This window comes from Dipodomys merriami, unplaced genomic scaffold, assembly GCF_024711535.1.
Source record: "Dipodomys merriami isolate MVZ:Mamm:240054 unplaced genomic scaffold, mDipMer1.0.p SCAF_34, whole genome shotgun sequence".
NCBI lineage: Eukaryota > Metazoa > Chordata > Mammalia > Rodentia > Heteromyidae > Dipodomys > Dipodomys merriami.
Genome location: NW_027204937.1, coordinates 9,106,430 through 9,127,306, shown reverse-complemented (window position 1 = coordinate 9,127,306; position 20,877 = coordinate 9,106,430). Strand labels below are relative to the sequence as shown.

The following is a 20,877-nucleotide window of genomic DNA, read 5'->3' as shown; positions in this document are numbered from 1 at the left end:
TGAACAAAAAAAGAAAAAGGTTGAGGCAGGAGGATCACCAACCAGTTTGAGATGAGTCTGGTATACTTCCAAAGACCCCATCTCTTAAGACAGAATGAAAACAGATTCACTATATATGCACAAAATGAAAGTTTACAAATAGCCTAGCACCAGTAGCTCACAGCTGCAATACTAGCTACAGAGAAGGCTAAAAGCTGAGAATCACAGTCAGTCCAAGCAAAAAAGTTTGTGAAATGCCAGTTCCAATTAACCAGCAAATAAAAAGCTGGAGTAGAGGTGTGACTCAAGTGGCAGAGTACCAATCATAAGCAAAAAGGTCAACTGAGAGCATAAGGCCCTGAGTTCAAGCCCCAATATCAACACAAAATGCAGCAACAAATGTCACAAATCAAAATATAAAAGCAGACACAAGTTATTAGAAGTAAAAAGTTTGACTGAATACCAGTAGCAAACACATAATCCTAGCTATTCAGGAGACTGAGAGCTGAGAACCACAGTTCAAAACCAGCCCAGGCAGGAAAGTCCTTAAGACTCATCTCTAAGCTCCAGGGCCTAAAAAAGAAAAGTAGAAAGTTTATAAAATCAAAAGTTATGTTAGGTTTTAAAAGGGTAAACTACATTTTTTCGGTTGCTCCAAAGCTTTTCCCATCAGAATACAATAGAGAGAAAGAGAGAGAGAGAGAGAGAGAGAGAGAGAGAGAGAGAGAGAGAGAATATGTGTGTGTGTGTGTGTGTGTGTGTGTGTGTGCAAAGCTTTTCCCATCAGAATACAAGAGAGAAAGAGAAAGAGAAAGAGAGAGAGAGAGAGAGAGAGAGTGTGTGTGTGTGTGTGTGTGTGTGTGTGTGTGTTGGTTCTGGAGCTTGAACTCAGGGCTGAGAATCAAGGTTCAAAGCCAGCCGAGGCAGGGAAGTCCATGAAACTATTCAATTTACCACAAGAAAACTCGAAATAGCGCTGTGGCTCAAGTGGTAGAGCACTAGCCTTGGGCTGAAGAGCTGAAGGACAGTTCCCAGGCCCAGAGTTCAAGCCCTACAACCGACCAAAAAACAAAAAACAAAAAAAATTGTATCTAGAAATACAGGATTGTATTTTACTCAATATATTCCATATTAGATAAAAGACAACTGGAAATTTAAAAAAAAGAAAAAGAGATGAAACATTTGTACAGACAGACTTTAAGGTATTCCTAAGTATACAAAATGCAAATCTTCTGTGATCAACTTTTTTGTTGGTACTGGAGTTTCAACTTCACCTCACGCTAGCTAGGTAGGTGCTTTACCACTTATGCCAAACATACAGCCCTCAAGAAACCTCCTTTCTGCGGGGGTGGGAGGGACCAAAAGCTTAAGCTTGTAATCCTAGCTACTTGGAAATTGAGATTAGAAGATCACAGTTGGAAGCCAAATTGGACAGCAAAGTCCTGGAACCTCTTATCTCCAATAAACAACTCAGAAAAAGTGGAAGTGGTGCAGTAGCTCTAGAGGTAGAGTGCTAGCCCAGAGCGCAAAGAGGCTCAGGGGTATGGCCCACGCCCAGAGTTCAAGCACCAGGGCCTGTTTAAAAAAACAAAGGAAAAGGAAAAGAAACCTAAGTTTGGAGGCTACAATATAATCAAAATGTAGATACATGCATATTCCTAGTATATCAGATATCACAGACAGCCAAAAGAGCAAACTCTTGGAAATGGTCATCCAATATCAGGTTGTAAAAATAAGGGAACTTTTAGAACAATGAGAAAAAGTAGAAAAGCCCAACAAAAGCTCAGTAAGGAAAAATAATACAGACAAAGCCTGTGATAAATGATGACAGTGTTAAAGAGGAGAAAGTCTACGATACTTGACAGTAGTTTCTTAAGTTAATGTTAAATTACTAAAAAAAATTAATATTGCACTAAAATCTTTTCTTCACCAAACATCAAAATGCTAACATTCACGAAATATAACTTCTAACCCCAACTCCTTCCTGATACACACAGCTTCAGAGGGCCTCCCTAAGATACTTAGATGCCAGGGCCACTATATTTGCGCTCAGTAAATTAGTCCTGGCAAAAGGACACCAACTAAGCAATTCAAGTCTGTAGGGAAATGGTTAATGAGCTTGTGAATTCATTGCAGAAATACACTGACATGTACAGTCTTTTATCTGCCTCCTCATCCTTAGGCCCCAAAGACTGAAATAAGGCACCCAAAGTCTCAAATGTTTATTGTTCTTTGAAAAGGACTACGATGCCCGACGACCCACACCACCTCCTCCTCATTTTGCTTTTTTTTTTTTAACTCTTCGATTCATACAATACACCACACCCTTAACACACGCTCCACGCCCACACCTCAGACATCACAGTGTCCGCATGGAACAACCCAAAACACCCCATTCTAAATGGGCCCGCATGTAAAGATTCCACACATTTCCCTATACCATTAAACAGTTCACACACATAGTAATCGTCCCCTTCCCCCCCCAAAAAAAAAATCAGAGCACCTGAAATCTCATTCAACCCGTACTTGATTAATTCTGCACACACCCAACAACGGCGTGAGGATTCTATGTCTCCCACCGCTCAAAACACACACACACACACACACACACACACACACACACACACACACACTCATTGGCCACACAGTATAAAAATGCCTAAGGTACAACAACATCACAACCCCCGGGCACTCGGAACCCACGAGACTGGAGGTGGAAGAGGAACAGATTCTTCACCTGAAAATCTGCCAGAATCATCTCCCGGTCCATGTTGGACGCCATGGCGGCTACCGAGTTCCGCGGCTCCGGGAGCGAAGCGCGCACCTGGAAGGGAGACGGCGCCTCCTGCGGCGGCCGTGGCCACCGCCGTCGCTGCCGCCGCCGCCGCTGCCGCTCCTGCTGTTGCCGCCGCCGCCGCCGGGCGCCGAGAAGCTGGCGGGCGAGCCGGCGTGCGGGCCGGCGGACGGGCGGGCCGGGCAGCGCGGGAGCCGCTAGGTGCTCATGCACTCGGTAACCTTCAGGCGCCCCGACCGCCTGCCCGCGCCCTGTGAACCCCGAGCCGCAGCCGCCTCAACCGGGAGGTGGGTCTGGCTGCTGGTCCGGTCTTCCTCGTCGCCGGCCAGGATGAGGGGCAGGTTGCGACAGAGCGCGCACCCGGCTTCCCTTCCGCGGCTGCGAGACCGGCGAGGGAGGAGGGGCCGGGAAACGGAGCGAACCCGCGGGCCAGCAGGCGGGCGGGCAGGCGGGCGAACACCACAGCCGCCTCCGCCTCCTCCGCTTCCTCCCTGGCCTCCGCCTCCGCCACTGGTTGGCCAGCACCAGAGCTGTCGCACATTTTGCCTGTCATCCAGGTCGCAAAACGTTGCTTTGCGGCTACCACGTGACCGTCCTCCTGTCAAGCGCCGGGCGCGCGCGACTGCTGGGCGGGGACGCCGGCACTCGCGGCGGGGACGCTGACCTGCGACTGCGGCGAGCGTCCAGCCCCGCCACAGGTTATTCCGGTTTGGGTTGGAAGCCCAGGCCTCGAGGTACCGCCTCTCCCTGCCTGCGGCGGGAGTCCGCTGCTGCGCCTCCCCGTGGTTCGTGACACACAAAACCTCACCTGGCCTGTGACGCCTACCACGCATCCTCGCGCCCCGGTCTAGCACCACATTTCACAATGTACATTTCCTTGACAAATTCGGTCACACCCCATTCCAAGCCCTCTTCATCTGCATCCTCAGACATCAGTAACACAGCAGTACCCATACTCCCTTGGTACAGTGGGGGAGACAGCTGAGACAGGTGAGAACCCGCATCTCAGATGGATGAGTATGTGTGTGTGTGTGTGTGTGTGTTAATTAATAGGTTACTGCTGTCGTCCAGGCATCTACATTTTTTTAAGAGCTGAAGCATCTTGTAAATGGGAGGAAAACTTGAGTCTAGTTTTTGATGATGTTTGTTTTATTTTGTTTTTGTTGTCAGTTTTGTTTTGTACTCGTCCTGAGGCTTGAACTTAGGGCCTGGGCACTGTCCCTGAGCTTTTCTTGCTCAAGGCTAGCACTCTACCATTTGAGCCACAGCTCCACTTCCAGCTTGTTTGGTGGTTAATTGGGATAAGAGTCTCATAGGCTTTCCTACTTGGGCTGGCTTTGAACTGCATTGTTCAGATCTCAGCCTCCTGAGTAGTTAGGATTACAGGTTGAGCCACCAGACTCTCAGCTTGAGTCTAATTTTTGTTTGTTTGTTGCCAGTCCTAGGGCGTGAACTCAGGGCCTGGGCACTGTCCCTGAACTTCTTTTGCTCAAGGTTAGCACTGTACCACTTGAGCCACAGCGCTATTTCTAGCTTTTTCTGTTTATGTGGTACTGAAGAATCGAACCCAGGGCTTCATGCATGCTAGGCAAGCACTCTACCACTAAGCCACATTCGCAGCCTTGGGGTCTAGTTTTTAATATACTGTGGTCTATCAAGATTCTTTCACAAGTAAAGAAACTATGTTAGAATTACATCAAGTTATGGTTAGAAATTGACAGATTCTCTACCTAAAACAATCAAAAACTGTACAATGTGACAGTTAATTGCCATTCAGGAAGAGTGGCAATGGAATATGTTCAAACATGATGTGGAAAAATACCAGCTTCTGGATTTTAAAAGGGCAACGCACTGCTTTGGAAAAATACATGAAACCCAAGACAGGTGACGTGATATTCCTGATTTTAAACATTAGAACTAAAACAGAAACCAATGAAATCATTTACAATCAAGGCCAAAGCTTTATAAACTGGAACTGTATCCATGACCTAAAAAATCCGAAAATCAATTAAATGTTCAGTTCCCTGGAATACAAAAAATAAAAGCATTCTTTGCTGTTTTATGATCTATACTTGCTAGCCTGATAGTTTAGTGAAAGAGCACTTGCCTAGCATCCACAAGGCCCTTGGTTGATCTCTAGCACCATAAAATAAGAAAAAAAAAAAAGTCTGCTTTATTTTTGTACACACACACATACACCTGGGGCTTGAACTAAGAGCCTGGGCACTGTCCCTGAGCTTTTATGCACAAAGCTAGTACTTTACCACTTGAGACACACTTCCACTTATGAACTCAGGGCCTGGGCTCCGTCCCTGAGCTGCTTTTACTTAAGGCTAACACTCTACCACTTGAGTCACAGCGCCACTTCTGGCTTTTTTGATAGTTACTTGGAGATAAGAGTCATATGAACTTTTCTTCCTGTGCTACCTCCATCCTCAGAGTTCAGCCTCCTGAGTAAGTAGGATTACTACCGGCATGAGCCACTGACATCCAGATGCTATACATTTTTTTGATGTTGTTTTGTTCTCATGAAATTTGGGGTTGAACTCAGCGCCTCTTTCCTAACAAGCATTCTACCACTTGAGCTATGCTCCCAGTCCTTTTTCTTTGTTGTTCTGTTCTCTAAGTAGGGTCTGCAGCTAACTTTGCCACAGATGGCCTACAAGTGACATCTCCCTATCTTCACCTCCCAAGTATGTGGAACCATAGACATACTTCACCACACCCAGTGTGTTATGTATTTTCTTAAATGAAAATACTCTGGCCCAAACTCTTAGAGAATGATCAGTGTTCTGTACAGGATTAGCTAAATAAGGAATAGAGCCCTCTGTTATCAGATTTATCAGTTTCTCATTTAATTGTAAAAAGCTTCACAGTTTGACATAAATATGACTCATGAAGTGAACAAAGTGCCTTTAATATAAATGAGACAATTCAGTCTTCCCATTTGTATAAATCACTCTCAGAACAAAGCAGTGAATAATTGCTGGGATTAATATAGTCCTGAAAAGTTGGGGATTTTTCTCTTTATGATGTATGGGTATCTTAAAACTCATTCAAGGAGTAGAATGAGTTGCCTAGCAAGCATGAAGCCCTGGGTTCAATTCCTCAGTACCACGTTAACAGAAAAAGTCATATGTGGCTCTGTGGCTCAAGTGGTAGAATGCTAGCCTTGACAAAAGAAGTTCAGGGACAATGCCCAGGTCCTGAGTTCAAGCTCCAGGACTGGCAAAAAAAAAAAATTCATTCAAATACTGTGCTGTTCCCTTTCTCTCATCTTTCTCTCCATCTGGAAATTAAAACAAGGTTATTATTCAGACATATGGCTTTTAGTTCCAAACAAATAACTGTAGGAACTTGGATGAGTCATTTTTTCTGATATCAGCGTCTTTGTAGGACTAGATCAGTAGTAAATGAGAGAACAATTATTTAAAAATGTTGGAAAACAAAATATTTTTATAATCTAGCATAGATTTCATAGTTGGCATATGTGGCTTTGAGATTTAACTCTATCCTTTGACAAAATTTCTATGATTCTGTTTATCTATAAACATAGAAAAATACAGGCTTATTTTGAATGTTGAGTGATACAGTGCTGTAAAGATACCTCATAAGCCTTAAAACTCTTGTAACATTCGTTGTTGAATTCTGTATGCTAATCCCTACATGCTTTGATGAAAAGGCCATCCTTTTCCAATAAACTTAACCCAACAATGCTTTCTGTTATTTCTAATAAAAGATTTTAATTTTTTACATCATAGTTAATGGTTTAGTAAATCCTGTAACTGTTTACATATGTTTTATTTCTTCCCAGAGGTTGAAAGTTCATTCTACATGTTTTATATTCACCATAGTTCATATATAAAATCTTAGGTACATAATAGTCAATAATTTGAATGTATTCATTTTTATTGTATTTATACACATTACACACACTTTCTCACTGAATTTTAGCTTAACAACCACTTTACAAAATAAAAGATTGCTCTGAAAGGTTAAGAATTTTCCCAAGGTTTTACTATAAAGTTATAGATGCAGGATTCATGGCTAGGTCAAAACTAGTGTTCTTTCCAGGTACCTTGGTGACTTCCCTAGCAGAGATGGGGAACTTTTCTCCTCCAAGGACCGTATGGGAGTTGGGATTTGGATATGTGTGTGTCTGTGTGTCTATCTATCTGTGTCTGTGTTTGTGTCTATGTGTATCTAGATGTATGTTTGTGTGTGTGTGTGTGTTCTAGTACTAGGGTTTGAACTTGAGACCTGGGTGCAACTGTTCCTTAGCTTTGTTTGGAGGGGGCGGGTCAGTCATGGGGCTTGAACTCTGGGCCTAAGCACTGTCCCTCGGCTCTTCAGCTCAAGGCTAGCTCTACCACTTGAGCCACAGCTCCACTTCCAGTTTTCTGGTGGCTAATTGGAGATAAGAGTCTCATGGATGCTCCTGCCTGGGCTGTCTTTGAACCGTGATCCTTGGATCTCAGCCTCCTGAGCAGATAGGATTACAGGCATGAGCCACCAGCACCCAGCTTCTTTAGCTTTTTTGCTGAAGGCTGTCACTCTACCACTTGACCTACAGCTCCACTTCTTGCTTCTTGGTGGTTAATTGCCGTAAGAGTCTCACAGACTTTTTCTTCCCAAGCTGGCTTTGAACCATAATCCTCAGGTCTTAGCCTCCTAAATAGCTAAGATTATAGTCATAAGGCTACCAATGTTCACCAAAGGCACCAATGTCTGCAACATCATTGAGGGACCATAGAAAATTATCAACAAGAGCACCCAATATGTAGCATAGAAGTCTATTCTGTCTTGTGCCAAATGATTTTGAGAGGCTATGCAGCCCTAGATGTTCCCCACCCATGCTACTGTATTATCCATCCTCCTTGCTGCTAAATTTATATAATTCCAGAAGAGATTATTTCTTTCCTATGAACTACTTACTCATGGTTGTATTCTCTACTGCAGAGAAATAGAAATTAAAATACTGAAAAAAAGGGATTAGAACAATATTTTTGTCAGTTGTGAGGCTTGAACGCAGAACCTGGGTTTTACTCAAGTGCTGTTTTACTCAAGTGCTATACCACTTTGAGCCACAGCTCCACTTCCGTTTTGTTTTGTTGTTTGCTTTTGTTTTTTGAGTGGTTAATTGGAGATAAGAGTCTCTTGGGCACTTATCTGACCTGGCTGGCTTTGAACCAAGATCCTCAGATCTCAGCCTCCTGAGTAACTAGGATTACAGATATGAGCCGCCAGTGCTAGCATTGTTTTTTTTTTCTTCCAGAGCTGAGGATTGAACTCAGGGACTTGTATTTGCCAAGCAAGTGTTCTTCCACTGAGCTAAATCCCCAACAAAAACAATTTTTGAAAAAAATTTTGACAGCTGGGCGCCGGTGGCTCATGCCTGTAATCCTAGCTACTCAGGAGGCTGAGATCTGAGGATGGTGGTTCAAAGCCAGCCCAGGTAGGAAAGGCCATTAGACTCTTATCTCCAATAAACCACTCAGAAAACTGAAGTGGCATGCTGTGGCTCAAGTGGTAAAGCATTAGCCTTGAGCTGAAGAGCTGAGGAACAGTGCCCCAGGCCCAGAGTTTAAACCCCACGACCAACAACAACAAAAAAAAGAACTTTGACAATGAAATGTCACAAGTCAAGATGTTATGAAAAGCACCCATTTTTCTAGAAATGGAGAGAAGCAATATCTATCTATCTATAGATAGATGTTCTGCTATATATAGATATATAATCTATATATAGATATATATTCTGCTTCTATATATATAGATATAGATAGATATAGAGATAGAGATATATATAGATACATAGTTTTTTTTTTGCCAGTCCTGGAGCTTGAATTCAGGGACTGGGCACTGTCCCTGAGACTCTTGAGCTCAAGGCTAGCACTCTACCATGAGCCACAGCGCCACTTCCAGCTATTTTTGTTTATGTGGTATTGAGGAATCAAACCCAGGGCTTCATGCATGCTAGGCCAAGTACTCTACCAATAAGCCACATTCCCAGCCCCCAAAATTTCTTTTTAACCTACCTAGTCTCAGAGTTGGTCCACTGTAATAATTCATAGAGCTCAGGCTAACTCATTTACAGATCTTCTATACCATTTGTGTTCTTTGGTCTTACAATTACTGCTTTAAAAGGAATTTTTATCTTTCAAATATAAATAATAGACTTAAACTTTTATTTGAAATCATTTTGGACTTATAAAACAGTTTCAAAGATAGTATAGAATATTACTATATATTCTTTTTATTCATCTTCTTCTAATGGTACCATCTTATATATAACATTACCAAAATGAAGGAATTAATATTACTACATTATTAATCTAGAGAATTTCCTGGACTTTTACACTCATGTTCTTTATCAAAGGTCCCATGCCACAGGTCTAGAATACCACATTACATACAGTCATCATGTATCTGTAGTTTCTTCCAACCTCTTAACAGTTTCTCTGTCTTTGACACTTTATTGTTGGTGGTGGTGGTGGTCATCATCGTCATGGGGCCTGAACTCTGGGCCTGGGTGCTGTATCTGAGCTCTTCAGGTCAATGCTAGCACTCTATCACTTGAGCCACAGCGCCACTTCCGGCTTTTTTTCTTTTTGCTATGTGGTGCTGAGGAATCGAATCCAGGGCCTCATGTATGCAAAGCAAGTGCTCTACCACTGAGCCACCTTCCCAGCCCTTGACACTTTTTAAACGGCAGGAATTTTATAGAATGTCCTCCAACTTGAGTTTCTTCATGATTATACTAGGTTTCTGCTGCATGTGCTTCCTGACTTTAATCCTGGCACTCAGATCCAGAGTTCAAGGCCAGCTGGGGCTACATAGCAAGACAAGAAAGAGAAAAAGAAAGAGAAGGAAGGAGAGAGAAGAGAACTATGCTGAGTTTATGGATTTGGGGGACAAATACTACCAAAGTGTCAAAAGTAGGCTATCTACTGGGCACAGGTGGCTCATATCTGTAATCCTTGCTAAAGAAGCCGAGTTAGAAAACAGCCTTGGTGGGAAAATCCATGAGACTCTCATCTCCAATTTAACCACCAAAAATAACCCTGGAAGTGCTGTGGCTCAAATGGTAGAGCACTAGCCTTGAGAAGAAAAGAAGACAAAAAAGCCCAGGGACAGTGCTGGACCAACGCACACACACACAAAAAAATATAGGCCCTTTTCATCACAGTACATTGTATCAGGACCATAGGTTATCAACATGACTTATTACTAGCGGTATTCACTTTGATTAAGGTAGTTAACATTTTCTTAAATCAATAGTTCTGGCTTATAATGTAATTAAGAGATTAATGCTACTACAGTTAGAACCCTAAAGTACTTCAACATGATTTAATGTTTAAGAAGCCAGTGGTTTGTCCTGGGCCCATAAGTAATAAAAAGTGTGTGATATTTCGGCCTCCAAGATCTGAGATGCCCACTACCTGCTGACTTTAAATCACAATCTCTATCAACTTTATTTATTTATTTTTTTGGGGTCCGGTCGTGGGGCCTGAACTCTGGGCCTGGGTGCTGTCCCTCAGCTCTTCAGCTCAAGGCTAGTGCTCTACCACTTGAGCCACAACACTACTTCCGGCTTTTTTCTTTTTGCTTATGTGGTGCTGAGGAATCGAACCCAGGGCCTCAGGCATGCAAGGCAAGCACTCTACCACTGAGCCAACTTCCCAGCCCCTCTCTATCAACTTTAATTTTCTCACTGATTAGGGATATTTATCTCTCATAAAGATTAAGTAACATGTGCCTCATTTTATAACCATGGAATACTATTCTATTACATTTAGCTTTTGAGTTGCTTACTAGGTACTTTTTTCTTACTGTACAAAAGAACTTTCATAAGTGATATGAAAACATATGAAAATCCTGCTTAGTCTATAAAATCAAATGTCAACACCACTAGTATAAATGAAAAGAGTCCCTCAAGGAGCCAATCCCTTTCCTTTCTACCTTTATCTATAAATTTAATAAAGTAGACTTCCACAAGGAAAGAAGTGATATTGTCCAAAAAGAAATGGTCTCATTAATTGACATATAACTGTAACCTTTCTGTACATCATCTTTATAATAACAATAAAAAATAAAAAAACTTCCAAGTTAAAAAACTCTAATATCCTTATTTACATTTCCAAAAGTTAATCATTTACAAACTGCACACTTGAGTTAATAAGACATAAGCATGACTATTATAAAAATAACATTCCTAAATCTTTCAAGATAATTATGAATTACTAACTAAAAGAGTGCCCATTCACCAGGCCTGGGTGGCTCACACCTGTAATCCTAGCTACTCAGAAGGCTGAGATCTGAGGATCATGGTTCAGAGCCAGCCCAGGCAGAAAAATCTGTGAGACTCTTATCTCCAATTAACCACCAGAAAAAATGGCGGTGGTGCTGTGGCTCAAGTGGTACAGCACTAGCCTTGAGCTGAAGGGCTGAGGGACAGCGCCCCGGCCCAGAGTTCAAGCTCCACAACTGACAAAAAAAAAAAAAAAAAAAAAAAGTGCCCATGACTACAATGATACCAACAACAAAGGTTGTATTTTAGTAATCATTACTATGTTAAGAGAGAAGCCAATAGCCTCAATGTTATAGAATATTTAACTCAGAATCTTTCTTATCATATTAGGATATGTTTATTGAGGGAAAATATTTTGAATCTACTTCAATGAACTAGGTTGCAAGGAACAATAGATTCTTCACCTGAAGTGGTAGTGCACATTTTTATTTTCAGGATTAAAGAGGTTGAGTCAGGAAGGGTTGGGAAGGTGGCTCAGTGGTAGAGGGCTTGTCTTGCATGCATGAGGCCCTGGGTTCGATTCCTCAGTACCACAAAAGCAGAAAAAAAAAGCCAGAAGTGGCACTGTGGCTCAAGTGGTAGAGTGCTAGCCTTGAGCTGAAGATCTGAGGTACAGCGCCCAGGCCCAGAGTTCAGGCCTCATGACCAGACTCCCAAAAAACAGAAAGAACAAAAGAGGTTGAGTCAGGAGATGGTTACATGAAACACTGTCAAGGAAAAGAAAGAGGAGAAAAGGTGGGAGGGAGGAAGAAAAGGGGGAAGAAAAGAAATACATATTTCCACTGATGGTATTTATGCTTTTGGTGGGATTTGAACTCAGGACTTCATATATGCTCTCTACCTCGTTGAAGCCATGCTCTTAGCCCATCACTTAGAGTCCTTAAATTAGAATATAACCTCTCTGCTGCCAGTTCTGGTTTACACAAAGCAGAGTAAGCATTAGGGCACCAGCAAATACAGTGTTACAAAAAGAAAAAAATCCTAAATAAATTGATTTTTAGCAAAAGCAACTAAAGTTAGTGATCATGGGAAAGCCATGATCATTGTTTCACTCTTGTATTATTTTATATGGATCTCCAAAAATCCTAATCCAGAAGGCATGGTGGATGCATGTTTTTCATCCCAGGAAGCTGAGGCAGGAGAAGTACAAGGTCAAGGCCAGCCAAGCATACATAGTGACTTCTAGGGCCTATATCCAAAAATAAAAACTAAATCCAATTCAGTATATACATATAAATATTGTTTACTCAGTTATTCAGCAAAATGAATTTATTTCATGAAAATTATAACATATATGGCTGTTCTTTTTGTTGTTGCTGGTGGTATGATTGTGTTTGTGGCAGTCCTAGGGCTTGAACTCAGGGCCTGGGAGCTGTCCCTGAGGGTTTTTTGTTTTTGTTTTTGTTTTTGTTTTTTTGCTCAAGGTTTGTGCTCTACTACTTGAGGCCCAGTTCCACTTCCAGCTTTTTGGGATGTGGTTAATTGGGAATTTCCTGCCTAGGCTGACTTGGAACTGCACTCCATAGATCTTAGCCTCCAGATTAACTAGGATAACAGGCATGAGCTACAGGGCCTGGAAATATATCGCTACATAAGTACAACTTGATTCTTTCTCATTACAGTATTTTCTGTAAGCAAGAAAACTTAATAAATGCTAGAAGGCAATTTTTACACATTGGATACATGCTAGTTATTGCTTATCAGCCAATAGTGTTACTATACCATCACAATTTAGAGCTATACTAAGCATTTACATAGTTCCCAGGATAATTACAAGCAAATTATTATTACTGGTATCGAAGACTCCTAAATGCTCTCCTTGAAATCTCGAAATATATGTAAGAAAAAAAAGGAGTTAATTTTTGTGTTGTTCCCCTCCCCCCCCCCAACCCTCGATTTACAATTCAGCTTTAGTTACCTTAGAAAAGAGCCCTGGATATTTTTTTCTTTAAAAAAAAATCAGTTAAAGAAAACACTACCATATTCGTCCTAGTTTTATCTCTAACAGTCTGTTGCTAGATGATGATCCAGATGTTTCTGACATGTTTACTTCAAGGAGCTAGGTACAGATGTTGCTTGAGGATATATATGTCGTTGGCTGGTTGTGATTAGAAAACTTGTCATATTTCTGTTGTTTGGTTTCATTTTGGCCACTGGGTGCAGCATACAACCGTGTTTTTAAGGGCATAAATATATAAAAAGTCTGCTAAAAGAAAAAGAAGTACAGAAAATTGGTGTTGGGTGACTTAAATAAATGACTGAGATTGAGATAATTCCTTAACATTAGGACACCCTTCCCCCCCCTCAACCAAAAACAGACCAAGCCCCAATCTCAGTAGTGAAAGAGAAAACTTGGTCCACAAAACAATAGCTTTGTTAGAAAATACTTCCCATGACTCATTTTAAGTTTTGAATTAATTACTTTTCTCCCTTTCATCCAAGAATAGAAACTGTTCCCGTTTTCCAGTCCCTGGATATGGATTTCACAGAGTTGGTTACGATTTCTTAAAATGTCTTTTGCTTTTGGTACCAAAAACTCAGTCTTTTACAGACTTTTGCTTTTTTGGAGCTCTGCGCTGGTCAGCCGGCTTCCTCTTTGGCCCTCCAGTTCTAGTTTTGGCAGGTGCCAGGCCGAGGGCCCGGGCTGGGAGCGGGAGGCCGAATTTACCCAGTGCGCGCGTCCAGGGAGGGGGAAAGGCGGACGCTGCAGGCCTGGCCGCTCGAACTTGGCGAGCCTGGCCCGGGAGAGCGGGCCCCGCCCCGCTACAGCAGGGGAAAGGCTCCCTCGGCTACGGCCGGCTCCCGCTTTCCAGCAGCCAGCGCACCGGGCCTCTAGGGCCTTTCGGCCCTTCACGGCCCCACAGCCTCCTTGAGAAACTCCCCAGTCCCCGCCCCGGTACGGCTCTGCTCTGCCTGAGGTTGCACACCGCGAACTCCAGCCCTCCCGCCTGCCAGACGAGGAAGGCCGGCCCCGCTCCGCAGTGCAGAACCCCGCTTCAGCAGAGGCGGCCCCTCGGAGCTGGCCGGCGAGAGGCAGCGCCGCGGAACCGCCGGAGGGTGGTGGGGAGCGCCGAGGCGGGAGGAAGGGCTCTGGGTCGGGGAGGCGGAGCGCGCGCCGCAGCCGGACCCAGCGCCACCAGGGCGGAGGGCGGGGCGGAGGGCGGTGCCCGGGCTTCCCGCTCCCGCGGCGCGGCAACTCGGCCGAGCCTCCTTAAAACTCTGCCGTTAAAATGGGGGCGGGTTTTTCAACTCAAAAAGCGCTCAATTTTTTTCTTTTCAAAAAAAGCTGATGAGGTCGGAAAAAAAGGGAGAAGAAACCGGCACCATCTCTGCCGAGGCAACAGAAGCAGCAATTGTTTCAGGGGGGTGGGGGGAAGAAAGAAAAGAAGCCAGGAAAGGAGAGAAGGAAAAGACCTAAAAGAGGGACGACGCTCTAGTGCCTGTAGGGGTGAAGGGAATCGGGACCCGCGATTTTGGGGGGACTAACTACAAAAGAAACTGTCACTGGCAGCGCTCCGACGCGGTTCGCCCCTGGGCACAGCTGGCTGGCAGCGGTCGGCGGCTTAGGCTAGGGGACACTGACCGGGGGACCGAGGAAAATTAGCCAAGTGGCACGGGGCGCCGAAGCTGCTGGGCTCTCGCCAAGAGGTTGGCGGGACTGGTTGCACCCTGGAATTGTGGCGACCCCCGGTCCTCAGAGCCTGGCCAGCGTTCCCCCGGACCTTCCCCGTCTCCAGAGGCCCTCCGACACCCAGGAAAAGAAGGAAAGGACGGAGACGGCGGCCACTCGATGAGCGACTCCATAAACGGGCTGAGCTAGCCCGGGCGGAGGCGGGAAGTTGCCGGTGAGCTGCCCCCGGCAGCAGCGATGCTGCGGCGAGCCGCCCCCACAGCCTGAGCCTCGCAGCTACCTCCCCGGTGTCTCCCCTCCTTCTTCGGACTGCCGGGAGTCCCGGGACCCGGTGGGGCAGGCATGACGGGCTTGCCGGGGGCCTGCCGCGCGCCCCGCAGCCTCCCGAGACTGGCGCCGAGCCCGGCTCCCACGGCCTCTGAGGCTCGGCCGGGCTGCGGCAGCACGGCGGGCGGGCTCCGGAGTCTTCCCGCCCGGCGTTAGCCCCCAACAGGGCCCGGTCGGGACTGAAGGCTCCCCGGGAGAAGTTGAGCACGCTCGGGAGCCCCTGAGACCTGCTCTTTGAGGGCCACGGAACTGCTTCTGCCGTCTGCCTTTGGCGATCATCTTTAACCCCCGGAGCACGTCAGCATCCAGCCCACCGCGGCGCTCTGCCGGCCGCCCTGGACTCGGGATTCTGCGAGCCGGATGGAACCCGAGCCCCTCCGAGGACCGGCCCCTGAAGTTCTGGCTCCAGTCACCACCGCGAACCAGGGTGGGTCAATACCTTTTCTTCACCCCAAATGCCTTTTCTTCTGCGGTATTTTTTGAGCTGGACCTCGTCCCTAAGAGTCTACACACGTAGTCCTCCCACCGCTCCGAGGCGTAGGTACGTGACAGCTCTGCCTGCATCTCACGTCCAGAGTGCTTACTCCAGAATGTCTGTGTGTCTGGGCTGGGGGTGTCGGGGTGGGGGGAGGATCATCAGAATTCTTCATAGGGGTTAAGCTAAAGAGAGCGGAGGCGCCCCTCTCCAATGGCTCAGTTTTGCTGAATAATCACGTGTGAACCGAGGGGCGGGCTTTTGGCAGGCAGATCTTACTAGTATTTACTACCAAGCTCTACTCCAGATTAACCATCCCAGTCCTTCTGTCAGTCTTCGATGCCATCATGCAGCCTGGTTAGGAGCAAAGGAATCGGGGGGGGGGGGCGGGGGGCGAGAGAGAGAGAGAGAGAGAGAGTGAGAGTGAGAGGAAAAACAACTAATTCATCTTTTCCCGATCGTCAGGACCCTAAAGAATGGCCGAGCCTTGGGGGAACGAGTTGGCGTCCGCAGCTGCCAGGGGGGACCTAGAGCAACTTACTAGTTTGTTGCAAAATAATGTAAACGTCAATGCCCAAAATGGATTTGGAAGGACTGCGCTGCAGGTTGGTATCCAGAGAGGTGGGGGAAAACAGGTTAAAAACGTTGCCTACGTGAACCGGGTTTCTAGAATGACAGTATTTAAGCTTTTAGGGGTACCGATTTTCACTGTTATTTTTAAAAGCCTCCTTGGTTGCCATATTTTATATCTTTAAGAAAGGATCCAACTCCCCAAAATGACGTATTTTGAAGAAACTCGTCAAATCCAATAACATCCTCGATATCAAAAGGATCCTAGATTTTGGAATGTTTGTGTCTGTGTGTGTGTAAGACGGTGGGGATTTTAAAGTATTCGCAGCAGCACCGAGGTCTATTTGTTTGGTTTTGTGTTGTTTTAGACAGCAATGTAAACACATTGTTCTGATTATTATTCGAAGTAAATACACCGCTATTAGTGGCTTTAGGTACTTTGCCCCTAATTGACTTTAACGCTAGTTTTCTTAACTGCTAGTAAGGGTGTTTTTCCTTCAAATGCTTCATGTTTTGACGAACGACCTTTCCTGGTTTGGAAGGGGCAGCCTGGGCACGGGGACAGGATGTACATTTCACAGTTAATATAATACCATCCACCCATTTAGGGGTGAGAAGAAATAAAAGCTGAGTTTTCTAATCAGAGGTTAGGTACAGTGTTTTTGTCCCTGCAGTCATGCCGTGGTATGCTCTAATTTTCAGTAATTAGATTTACAGGCAACAATTGACACATGTCCAGCTGCCAAGTATATACCTGATAATATTTTTTCTCCTCCAAAAGTTATCATGTAACTTAGTTGAGAGGCTTAAAAGCAGAAGAATGGAAAAGGAGTCTTAAATAGTTATATCAGAGTTCTGATGATATTCTTATTCCGATGCTGCTTTTGAAAACACATTGGGGAGGCTTTTAGAGGATTTTGTTTCGGTTCTAAAATTGAAATTTTTACTTGAAGGAGATATCACAAGGTCAATACAATCTGAATATTTTAAAATCAGAATTCACTGGCCTTGCAAACATTTTAGCATTAATAAAGCATATGCATATTATCTTACATTTTTATCTTGTTTATCTTGTTTCAGGTACATTCAGTAGGAAGAAGATTTTTTTTTTCTTTTCCTACTTATTAGTTTTGAACAGGCGTGGTGGTGATAGTAATGCCACAAATTTAATACATTGAAAAGTTTCCTAAAGAAAAGTCAAAAGATTAAAATAATCTCACAAAGAATGAGCCACTTATCCAATGTTCACAATAAGAGCTTATAGGATTTTGATGAACTGGAAGACTGGACAAGGAATACTATTTTTAAATTTTTTTGAAAAAATTTTAATGTAACTCTGCAATCTTGTTTATATTAACAGACTTATCAAGATAACAACACCCACTTAATGTGGCTTAGCTTTAGTAATATAATGAAACACATGAACAAACAAGAGTCTCAAGGCTTATTTTCAGTATGCATAATCCGAATTGAAGTTGTGACCTAAGAACTTTCTTCAATACCATTACTAAAATTACTATTGTTTTCTATGAAAGATAGCGATTTTTCTTCTATAATTATATTTACTTAACTCAATTGCTAATGCTTGTTCTCCCTTCCTAGTGTTTTTCAGTCTGGATAATATCAAAGGCCTTAGTTGTACATTTGCTTTACACAGATCCAAGGTGTCTGTCTCTTGTTCTTCTCATTCTAGATGAGAAAACTTGTGGCAAAAAATTAAGAGTCATTAACTTTTAATAACTAAAAAGTATAGTTCATAAAAGTTCTTGAAAAATTAATAAGGTGTCATTTTTACCACTGCCTAAAAAAAAGGCCTAAAAGTTCAGTTTTATCAACAGAGAAACTTATTATCTTGACTATCTATATAGTTTACATTTATAAAATATTACTTTAAGTACATTTTATTATATTACTTAGTTTGTGATTACTAAAGAAAACGTTTTAAAAAGAGAAATCAATTTTGCATATATTTCCAGTTATTATTTGACTTAATAAACAATGAATATCTACTATACAAACTATTATAAATGTAGATTATTATAAATATAGCTAATATAAATGCAATTAGTTAAAATGATGAAAAATTTTAGCATGTTAATGACAGTAATGTTTTTCATGACTAAATTATAGACTTTATACTTATATGCTATTCAAGATAATTTTAATTATGAGAGATTGACATGCCTTATTAAACTGAAATACAAACAACAGTAAATAAGTGTTCATGATATAAATTTGCACTTTCCTAACAAACTTTAGAGTTTTAAGATATTAGCAGTTTACAAATAGTTATTCCTAAATGCTTATAGTAACTATAAAAGGAAATAAGACAAGCTCACCAATTGATTATTAAATAGACTCAAATCACAAGACAAATCCATCTGTTTCTCCAACATATATTAAATATCTTCTTTTTTCTTTTGCTCTCTTGAATATCAGGAGGCTAGTTAGAATTCCAAGAAACAGTGAATAATATAATTTGATGACTATTTTTTTCTTTTCAAGAACAGTTGCCATACAGTCATTTCCTATCTAATACAAGGCATAACATGAACCTCGTTTAAGATAAATTGATATAAAAACAAGCAGTGTAGAACACTGTGGCTTATTTAACACCTTAATAATCAGTAACATTCTGTAATTTGAAATGAATTCTAAGCACTGAATGGGTAGCCAATATGAAGTAGACTGCAAAGAAAGAAACTTAAGTGTTTGGAAATTTGTGAAAAATAACCAGTTAAGAAAATTTCAGTTTTACACTAGGTGGCCTTTGAGGTTTTAAAGAAACCCATCGTCCTTATTTGCTTTTAGCAGCTATTTGTAAAGTAAATTTTACTCACGTTTGGTTTTCCAGAATTAATACCCCAGGCATATTTTATGTGCATGGAAAGGCAAACAGGAGGTTATTTAAATCCCATATTTCTTCTATTTTAAGGAATTCATGAAAGAAACTACACAACTCTTCTTAGAAGATAAAAACTTGAGTTATCCATGAAATTTATGAAGGTGCACAAATTATATTTTATTGATCAACTTATCCTATACCATGGCCCATTTAAGATATTCAATCAATTAGAGATGCTCAATTTTAGAAGCTTATTTTTACTTTTCCTAACTAGTACTTTCTGGCCACTATGCCCTTCAACTCTATCCTACAAGTCTCCCCCAAGTATTCCATCAGTAGCAGTTAATAATTTAAAGTATTCCTCTAGTATGAGCACTTGAAGTATTCTACCACTTTTAAACTTCTTTTCTAGGTAATGAAACTTGGAAATCCTGAGATTGCCAGGAGACTACTACTAAAAGGTGCTAATCCCAATTTGAAAGACGGAACTGGTTTTGCTGTCATTCATGATGCAGCCAGGGCAGGTTTCCTGGACACTTTACAGACTTTACTGGAGTTTCAAGCTGATGTTAACATCGAGGATAATGAAGGGAACCTGCCCTTGCACTTGGCTGCCAAAGAAGGCCACCTCCCAGTGGTGGAGTTCCTTGTGAAGCACACAGCCAGCCATGTGGGGCACCGGAATCATAAAGGAGATACCGCTTTTGACTTGGCCAGGCTCTATGGGAGGAACGAGGTCATTAGCCTGATGGAGGCAAATGGGGTGGGGGGAGCCACAAATCTGCAATGAATGTGAGGAGAGCTTTTGCACATTACTTCTATTTTGTCAGTTAATTGATTGCCTGTCCTATTTTTAACATCATTTGTTAAAATATATAGTTCTTCATACTTTAAGAAGCTAGTTAAATCTTTGAAACTATATAAGTGGAACTTTTACTAGAGTCTTAATGAGTATATTTAAGCAGTATCTTTTTCACTTGCAAAACCCTTATTTCTAACATGTAATTGCAAATAAGTGTTGGCTTTCTTCTGAATATTTTATTTTTCCTTAACTTTTTCCTTGCTTATCCTTTTGCCAGTCTTGATCTCCCTGAATGGCAGAAATGTAAAATTACACAATGTTTAAGTATTAAAGTAAAATACAAGCACCAGTTTGGGGGGAACAAAGACATTTAGCCAGAAAACTGTATAAATTACATATAAAGGTCATAACTATTTTAGAGTTTTTGAAATAATAAATGTAGAAACTTTTGCAATAAATAAATAAGTCACTCCTCCATATGGTACTTGGTTTTCACAAGACTTTTTAGTAAATGAGTATATTTTGGGAAACATGTTTAGCTATGACTAAAAATTGAATGAAAGAGAAATATCTCAAGATATATCTCCAAGAGAATTTTCCAGCAACTACTATTTATCCTGTCATATTAATTAATAATTGTCACCAAGAGATTTTAATGCACTGACCACTTTTAATACTTTATAATCTGCCACATGAGCAAATATGTTTTATGTGAAAAGTCCCCTCCTCCTGCTTTATAAACTCTCTGCCCTCACTTCAAAAAGAACAAAATACTTCAAGGTTTATTGAAGGGCATGGTTCTGACGCCTTTCCTAACAAGGACTGGAACGATTGCAGGCAAGTCGTTTATAAAGCTTTTATTTTTCATTATTATATAAAAATATATAAAAGGAGAAGGTAAAACTTTTTTTCATTTTTGGACTAAAACTTGCATTCCTTAAGATGAGTGTAACAAGACTTTCCCTTCTGCCACCTTTAAGCACAAGTTACTAAATTTATTTTTGATGGCAGCATGAAATTAAACTAAGACATTTTTTAAAGCAGACTGAACAAGCTTATTTGAAACCAAAAGAAAAGCCATGAAAGAAAGTGTAGATGTAGGGAGACCTCCATTCAGAGAGAGGCCCCAAAGAGGAGTCCCAA

The 20,877-nt window shown here is 42.3% G+C and overlaps 2 protein-coding genes across 4 annotated transcripts in view; one reads left to right on the top strand and one right to left on the bottom strand.

Moving 5' to 3' along the window:
* Faf1 (Fas associated factor 1) overlaps positions 1 to 3,242 on the bottom strand; it is a 299,200-nt gene extending 295,958 nt beyond the window's left edge. The window contains exon 1 of the mRNA XM_069987264.1: positions 2,717 to 3,242. Coding sequence (XP_069843365.1) covers positions 2,717 to 2,761 — 45 coding nt within the window. The 5' untranslated portion in view covers positions 2,762 to 3,242. The remainder of the gene's footprint in view (positions 1 to 2,716) is intronic.
* Positions 3,243 to 14,269: 11,027 nt separating this feature from the next.
* On the top strand, positions 14,270 to 20,211 carry Cdkn2c (cyclin dependent kinase inhibitor 2C). 3 transcript variants are annotated; one of them, XM_069987263.1, is made up of 3 exons: positions 14,270 to 15,469; positions 15,983 to 16,122; positions 19,345 to 20,211. In XM_069987263.1, the coding sequence occupies exons 2-3, from the start codon at positions 15,994 to 15,996 to the stop codon at positions 19,720 to 19,722; spliced, it is 507 nt and encodes a 168-aa protein (XP_069843364.1). In that variant the 5' UTR covers positions 14,270 to 15,469; positions 15,983 to 15,993; the 3' UTR covers positions 19,723 to 20,211. The 3 variants fall into 3 exon arrangements, with proteins under 3 accessions (XP_069843364.1, XP_069843362.1, XP_069843363.1); XM_069987261.1 differs by having other exon boundaries at positions 14,270 to 15,583; XM_069987262.1 differs by lacking the exon at positions 14,270 to 15,469 and adding an exon at positions 15,791 to 15,874.
* The last annotated feature ends 666 nt before the right edge of the window (positions 20,212 to 20,877 follow it).